General features: G+C 42.4%; 1 protein-coding gene across 2 annotated transcripts in view; it reads right to left on the bottom strand.

Moving 5' to 3' along the window:
* Positions 1-651: 651 nt before the first annotated feature.
* Positions 652-8,848, bottom strand: part of LOC147629727 (uncharacterized) — a 90,324-nt gene continuing 82,127 nt past the window's right edge. The window contains exons 7-9 of one of the 2 annotated variants that reach the window (XM_086811270.1): positions 1,387-1,743; positions 1,213-1,311; positions 652-1,122 (exon numbers count right to left, since the gene is read on the bottom strand). In XM_086811270.1, the coding sequence (XP_086667396.1) occupies positions 1,074-1,122; positions 1,213-1,311; positions 1,387-1,743 (505 nt within the window). In that variant the 3' untranslated portion in view covers positions 652-1,073. Of the gene's footprint in view, positions 1,159-1,212; positions 1,744-8,848 lie in introns of both variants that reach the window. The other variant, XM_086811269.1, reaches the window with a different exon arrangement.

The following is an 8,848-nucleotide window of genomic DNA, read 5'->3' as shown; positions in this document are numbered from 1 at the left end:
GTAGTGAAACCAACTGGTATGACTAAATACTCATAATGACCAAATTTTGTTTTGACAGAAGTTTTATATACATCCTCTTCTCTAATTCTAATTTGATGGTAACCAGTTTGCAACTCTTACAAAGGGATGATTCTAAAAGCTTGTAATTCACTTGAGATTGAAACACATCACCTATTTATTTGATGTGGTTATATGCTCAAGTCTCCTAAAGCCAATACTTCAACCACCCGAGTAGTGCTAACCGAGTAATGAAACAACTAGCAGAGCACTCTCTACGCTTGAGGGATCTAGGAATATGAGATGCATCTATACAGAGTTAAGAACATTGAAAGAACGATTTGATGAAATACACGTTTGCTTAAGTACGGTATGCTCCTAATAATTTCCACTAAAACTGCAAACCTCCATATACATGCATATATAACTTTTGAGAAGGCAAAAGGAATACAAGGTTACGGCTATTGTTCTTTTGGCAATGCCTTCATAAAAGGTAGATCAAAACCGTATGCTTTTGTGCTTAGAGACCCTTTTTTTCAAAATCACGATTTCAGTAATGTTCTCTCTCCACTCCCTGTATGCACTAGTATTTTGGCAATTTTGTTTCTTTTAATATTGTTGTTATATTCAAGCCAAGATTTTGAAACTCCTTGCTTAAAAAGCTTTAACCCATTCCACTTCCTATCAAAATCTATTTAAAAACTTCATACAATACTATCCTCTACATGGAGAGGTGAGGCTTAAGAGGAACCCACATGAGGTGATTTCAAGGTGAGCCTATTGACTTGTAACAATAGTAAGCACAAAATTTAGCATCACTGGTGTTGAAAAACATGGTGTCAATAAAAATAACCTTCGTAGCACTATTTCTCATCTCCTAATACTAGTGACGCAACAAACATATATTTATCAATGAAGTTGCCTTACAGTATTACTAAGTAGGGAGACTGTCTCATCATAGCACCATTGCAAGTTGCTTCAGCTGTAGGGAATAGTAGTGTACTACATTAAGGATTCCTCTGCTCAAGAAACCAGGGTTACATCACAAAATCTGCCACAGAGCTCACCTCCAACTTTCAGTCCTCCATTGATGAATGCTCAGGTGAAGCGCCTCCATCTTGAGATCTATTTCCATGAGTGTAAGAGCAATAAGCAGCTGACCTACAGCACCAGAAAGAAACTTTTCAAGAAGAAAAAAAATCAAGACGCACATACCGATCCTCAGTAGGTGATCGGGATCGTGAATCTGGAGAGCGAGATGAGTGACCCCTTCTTGGGGGTAAAGAAGGAGACCTGGGGGGTGATCTCATGTACCTGCAAGCAGGAAAAGCCCTTAAATATTGCTGAGTAAAGATCTTCAGGGTGACAAGATGCATGTGTTGGGCACACCTATCTGGCGAAGACGCCTCGCTGTGGTAGGGGGACTTGTGCCTGCCTTTCGCGGAATCTCTGACTGGACTTGGCAAATGCACAGGAGCAGCAGACTCAGAGTGATCCTGTGCCAACCTCTTGCTGTCGGAGCGGGATTCGTATTTACTGCCTTTATGGGGATGTCTGCTGAGTGGACTTGATGAATGCACCGGAGATCGAGAGCGAGATCGTTCTCCTCTGGACCTCTTGCTATCCGAGCGGGATCGCCGCTGCTCATGCCTCCTGCTTCTGTGCTGATCTCTCTCAGGACTTGGTGATCTCGCGGGAGACTCGGGAGAAAATTCATGTGCCCTTCTTTCGTTATAAGATGGAGACCTAACTTTTCAACAATGTTACAGATTAATGCATTACTTTAGAAGTTAAAAATCACTAGCAACATACATGGTAAAATCTTCTTTAAAGGACAGGCTTCCCTGTTTCACCACCACCACCAAAAGAGGTTTTGAAGAAGGGAAAAAGGGGGAGAGAGAGAGAGAGAGAGAGAGAGAGAGAGAGTTGTCTGTCTCTCTCCATCACAAGCTATCACCTGAATCTGCTGCAAGAAAGGAATGAGATCTGCTGATTTTTACAGAGTTTCCTGGCTGTGTTAAAGCTGTCTGGGACTGCAATGTGTGCAACGTTGCTGTCTTCAAATTAACCTATTTTTGGAAGTAAATTCATCACTATTCCTGATACCAGCCTCAGTGATGTCCATCAATACAGGGGTTATCCAAGTTCCCATACACATGTGCCATATCTTAGTGGCACTACTTTCTTTGCGAAAGAAAGAAGGTAGAGATACGTAATTCTCAATGCCAAACACTTCTGTAGCCTGTAAAAAACAAGAGTTAAGGCCAAAAGCATACACCTTTAAGACTGTCCTCAAATACCAAGTCAATCATGACAATTCCATTGATTGCTTTCTTTCAGGAGCCTGAGGCCGTCCCAATATGATCTGTGAGAAATTTTCTACAGTGCCCAGGCATCGAAGCCTGTGGCTACATCTTATGTATGGGGGGAAAACAGCTAAATCATGTGAGAATCAAGCTTTCTTCTCCAGCCCGCGTATTGAGACCTCACCTGTGTGAGCAGCCATCTCCCCATGTATCCATTTCAATATAATCCTGAACAAAAGACAAAGTGCTATATTAATGCAGCAGAGACCATGTGACTAACCCCTAATCCGTGGTGGCACTAACGGGTTCAACATGAAGGACACATCTGAAGGTGCAGATAATGGACCGTCTAAAGGCCATGTATCCAAATTCAATTCACGAACGACCCATTGATTTTTCTCTAAAGCTGCCAGCCACGGATATGCCTAAAGGCCATGTATCCTTCCTCAATTCAAATGCCTTATTGAGAACCACCCACTGTGCAGGTGTGGCCCAAAAAAGGAATCATGGAAAATGATGTAAAAAAGAAAGCAGTACCACCTCTGATGACAAGCCTAAGCTTGGTGTCATTAGGTCAACTGGATTGCCCACAAACTCAGTAAACAGCAATGCCTTTTTTTGGCAGCAGCTTCCAGTAATGGCCCTTGGAGCACAAAGAGATCACAATGACGTAGACTAGGTTTCTAGTCTTTTGCTTTGCATTTTTGCACTCATATAGCAAAAAGATTCTCCGCAGAGGGAGGAGGGAAGCTGTTGGGACAAGCATCCATGACGTGTGTGAGTGACATCTTTTCGTTCTTGTTTCTTTTTGTTGCTGTCTAAAAGATCAGTACCCTAATGTGTTGGAAATACAAGTGACAAAGGGTTCAATAATTTGGCACTAAGAGGGGGCACACAACCTTAGGATATAATGGGGTGGATTTGATGTAGCTTGTATGCATAAAAATGAGTGCAATGTGAACAATAATCAGCCCCAAACTAACTCAAAAGTAGGCGCCTCCTTCAAGTGCGCTACTGGATGAGTTGTAGTCAATAATAAGCATTAATGCACCTAAAAGTGGGGAAGGTGGTCCTTGATTAGTGGGAGCTTGATTAAGTATGATTATGGAGCCAAATGTGGGGGGGGGGGGAGGGGGGGATGTATTCTCTGCCTATTTAAGAGCCATCCATCTAACGCAATGCATGTGTTCATCTTATATCATTGCCTTGTTATTTTGTTAATCCAATTGCTAATTGTAGTAGTACTCTCTTATGCTAAAACCATGACAATAATCCATTTCTACACTCCATGGCTTGCTCCCATGTTGGATTTCCACATAGTAGTAGAGCCTCCACCATCCCCTCATCAATCTAGAGCATCTAATCATCTCTATTAGTTAATTGCAATTAATTCCTAATCACACTACTAATCCATTTACCATTGCTAATTGTATTAGTACTCTATTACGCTAAAACCATGAGTTTAATCCATTTCTACACTCCATGGCTTGCTCCCATGTTGGATTTCCACACAGTACAGAGCCTCCACCATCCCCTCGTCAATCTAGAGCATCTAATCATCTCTATTAGTTACCAATCAAGTGTACGCTACCAGTCTCCTTGCCAGATTTTTTGGGTCTCTCAACAGCCCCAAATGGAGAGTGGACACGAAAGTTGCGAAGTATTGCGGGCATTTGTGATCTTCGTTGAGCAGGATTTCTATTTCTATTGAGCATTTGGTGTTTTTTTCTCAAGGGGGGGGGGGGGAGACTTGTACCGTACAATATCGTATGGAACCGTACCATACGAGCTGTACGGTATGAATAGGTTCATACCGATACGAGAAACAACCATGCACGCATGTGATAAGATAATAAGTGCCTGTAGGGATTGGCCTATGCCAATGAACAAACTAGGAATGAATGAGCCAAAAAGGATGGGGGTTGAACACTAGTGACCAAGAATGAGGCAAAAGCCACATAAATTGGGCAAGTTTAAGAAGTTTTGGGCAGCCTTAGAACACCCACAATGTTACGTCCCAATAGGTCTAGGGTGAGAGCTAGATATGTATATATATGCCTAGATGAATCCAGGAACATGTCCAAATTCGCCTTTTAAGAACGTGCATGTTATATACTCATGGTAGTCAACCCACGAGACTATATAACTATAAACTCCATTATGTATAGTATGGACTAGATACTATGACATCCCCACTAACGTCATCAGTGCCTAATAGTGGGTGTAGAACTCTGTATCAAGATATGCTTGCACACACGCACTCCACACACACACACACACACACACACAAGAGCATATATTCACACAGCCTTTCATATTGAGTTTTTATCAAACCTTCGGAGATGCAGGGCAGACTCAACCATAATGAAGCCTAATACTAAGGAAAGTAGCAAATAGAAAGAATTAGTACAACAAAAGTTAGTTGATAGGGCAAATGCACCGCTAAAGATAGAAAGAATCAGCAAAATATCAACTGGCCGCAACTCGGACGAAAACTTCACATGTGAAATCTGCATGTCCGCTAATACAGCTGAATTATATACCTAGATGAATCCAGGAACATGCCCAAATTCACCTTTTAGGAACGTGCATGTTTTATACTCATAGTAGTCAACCAACAAGACTATATAACTATCAACTCCATTATGGATAGTATGGACTAGATACTACGACATCCCCACTAACGTCATCAGTGCCCAATAGTGGGTGTAGAACTCTGTATCAAGATATGCTTACACACGCACTCCACACACACACACACACACAAGAGCATATATTCACACAAATCCCTTCATATTGAGTTTTTGTCACTGTCTGTAACTCGCGGCGGTGCCCGGGAGACTAGGGCCTTTGACACACTTGTTGATACCATCAATGCATATCAAAAACACTTAAACATAGCCACAGCCTTAACACATATCCATCATCACTTTGCATAAAACATAAAAGCGATAAAACATCCACAAATGCTGAAGGAGCTTGCACGTGTGACACCACATAGAGGCCGGAATGGGCCGCCCCCCCCCCCCCCCCCCCCGCCCCACCCCCTTGGAGTATTTTATTACCCAAGGAGAATAATATCATGTACAAGCTTTGAGGGCCTTACTCTCCCCACGGGAGATGCCGGATTATCCATATACAAATGCCAAAACACAGCCCAACACAAGGCAACTGAGCCGGAACATAGGCTGTAGAAAAGCCGAGCCAACAATATAATCCATATACCTCCGTGTGGGTACTGATTCTTCCCCAAAAACCACGGGTCTTCATGTAATAGAGCTGGTACAGCAAGTACAACTCTCCATTCAACCGGTACAGCAAGTACAATGGCTGGTATAGCCGGTACAATGGCTGGTATAGCAAGTACAATGGCTAGTATAGCCGGTACGGTGACTGGTATAGTCGGTACAACAAGTACAAATGCTGGTACAGCATGTACAATGACTAGTACAAAAGGTACAGTGGCTGGTACAGCAAGTACAAAAGCTCATACAACCGGTACAATGGGTGATACAACAAGTACAAGGACTGGTACAACCAATACAATGGCTGGTACAACAAGTACAAAGGTTGGTACAACAAGTACAATGGCTAGAAATCATAATAAATGATTAAATACCCTTGCCTTCAGCGATGGAAGCCTCCAAAATAGTCCCCAACAGCCGGTATTCTTCATGGGCAGCCTTCAAGAGAGAGAGAAAGAGAGTAGCCATCATTAGGGCAGCCTGTAACGGTAGTAGAGGCTAGTGTGCAGCAAGAGAGCCTCCATCAATGAAGAGAGAGGACTCCAATTTATAGATTTGGGTCTCCCATGAGCTAAAATGGCAAGAAAAGGCTACAATGCCAAGTGGAGAGCCACTCAATAGCTGAAGTGACAAGTGTGAGGCTGCTTGTCTCACTTTGATTCACTTTCTAACAAGTGTCAGGCCACTTTGTCTCACTTTGGTCCACTTTCTTGCCACATGTCCCAATCTAAGAGATGGGTCCTTCCAAAAACTTTATCTCTAAAAATATCCCAACTGGTAGACATTCTGTCATAGGCACTTTGCCAACTCTTGGTATCTGCTCAATTCTAGATGTAATGACGCGAATAGAATTTCCATCGGAGTCGGGCCAAAAATAGCAACTCTCCTAAATTTTAGGAGTGTGGTCCTTGGTATTCTAGGATAATCTCCCATTCCCAAAGCTTGTACTTTCCAAATATTTAGACATCCTGGAGTCCACAAGCCTCCTTTCATAATGGGAAATGTCCAGGCTGGTGACATCCTCCTCGGCTTCTAAAAATATGTCTGCAACTTTAAGCTTCAAGCCATATATTCAAGATATAATCATGTTCCATCAAGTGGGCGAGACGAGACAGTCTCAAAAATCCTATATATCTGAAGAATCCATGTCCCAAAGAAATGGGTGAGACTAAATAAGTCTCCATAATAGCAATATCATGTCCCAAAATAAATGGGCGAGACAAATCAGTCCCATAAGTCCAGATATCATAATCCATGTCCTAAGTAAATGGGCGAGACAAATCAGTCCCATAAGTCCAGATATCATAATCCATGTCCCAAGTAAATGGACGAGACAAAATAAGTCTCCTGTCAACAAGACATCAGTCCACATGACCCTTGGCATAGACATAAGTCCCGTGCCAACCAAGCGTCATGTCCACTTTACAGCTTGCACTCCGTGTTGGTACTCTAACCACACACCTTGGATGAGAGGTGGGCTTAAGTAACAAGATAAAACAATCACTCGCAAGCATAGATAACCTGGTGTTCCATAACCATTTCTGCTACACATAGTTTATAGGCATTTCGGCCACCAATAGTTTGTAGGCATTTCGACCACCAACTCACACTACCCTCTCAAGTGCCCATGTTCCCTTCCATCTAATCTCTATTGTTCCACCCAGATATGGTAGAAACAATCTTCAAGAGAGGACGTAGGACAAGAGAACACTACACACGGCATAATGTGCTCGACACTACCCTCTGAAGTACCCATGTTCCCTTCCATCTGCTCTCTATTGTTCCATCCACACATGGTAGAAACAATCTTCAAGAGAGCACGTAGAACAAGAGAACACTACACAGGGTATGTGAACCATGAGTTTCATAAGTCCAATGCATCCCAAATAAAGGAAGCCAAAAAGAATAATCCATAAACTTGAGGATAGATCCAAATCCCTAGAAAAGAAGTCTAAGAATCCATAGACTTGTATACCATAACTCTTACCACATACTCCGTGCTAACCACACACCTTGGAGTAGAGGTGGACTTTATCCATAAAAGCATCATATCCATGAGATATCCAAAGATTTCTTCTCTATAAACTCGGATAGATTCGTCCATAGAAAGTGCTTGTGAAGCCCAATATCTATATAAATCTCGACCAAGAAAGAAATCTCCATAGATATAATCCATCCCAATAAAGGGAGCCATAAACAATGTTTCCCTGAAACCATCTCAAGGCAAACAACACCACCTTTCTCCTTGCATGGCTATACAAGGGTTAGTGAACATCAAAAACACTTCATAGTAAATAGCAAAAGCACCAACTTTGCAAACTCAAAGTATACTTAGCTTTTCTTTGCCAGGTTGGTCATAAAGCCAAAAGAAATATCTCGTCACCATATCCTTAAGATATCCTGAGATATATCTCTATATAGCGTGCCTGTAAGCTTGATAATATAATCCACAATATCCATATGGAAAGAGTGCTAAACGTGTGCACATAAAGCCAACTCCATACTACCAAGATAAATTTTGTGAATTCATAAATCCTTATATCAACAAGCTGTCTACTGCTCATGCTCTTGCTTCATAAGCTATGAAGCGGCTGGCCATGCTTAATAGCAATGATGGTAAGTGTGGTCTCCACTTGAGATCTTTTCTCTTCCTTATTGATAGAAGGAAGCCTCCGCTTTCAAGAAAGCCTATGCTCTGATACCAATGTAACTCGCGGCGGGTGCCCGAGAGACTAGGGCCTTTGACACACTTGTTGATACCATCAATGCATATCAAAAACACTTAAACATAGCCACAGCCTTAACACATATCCATCATCACTTTGCATAAAACATAAAAGCGATAAAACATCCACAAATGCTGAAAATGGAGCTTGCACGTGTGACACCGCATAGAGGCCGGAATGGGCCGATCCCCCCCCCCCCCCCCCCCCTTGGAGTATTTTATTACCCAAGGAGAATAATATCATGTACAAGCTTTGAGGGCCTTACTCTCCCCACGGGAGATGCCAGATTATCCATATACAAATGCCAAAACACAGCCCAACACAAGGCAACTGAGCCGGAACATAGGCTGTAGAAAAGCCGAGCCAACAATATAATCCATATACCTCCGTGTGGGTTCCCCAAAAACCACGGGTCTTCATGCAATAGAGTTGGTACAGCAAGTACAACTCTCCATTCAACCGGTACAGTAGGTGCAGTGGCTGGTACAGTAAGTACAGTGGCTGGTACAGCCGATACCGTAGCTGGTACTACAAGTACAACAGGTACAAATGCTGGTAAAGCATGTACAATTGA

This window comes from Cibotium barometz, chromosome 17 (genome assembly GCF_041138505.1).
Source record: "Cibotium barometz isolate CiBa-2024 chromosome 17, ASM4113850v1, whole genome shotgun sequence".
Lineage (NCBI taxonomy): Eukaryota > Viridiplantae > Streptophyta > Polypodiopsida > Cyatheales > Cibotiaceae > Cibotium > Cibotium barometz.
Note: the sequence above shows the minus strand (reverse complement) of the source record. Positions and strands in the feature narration are given on the sequence as shown.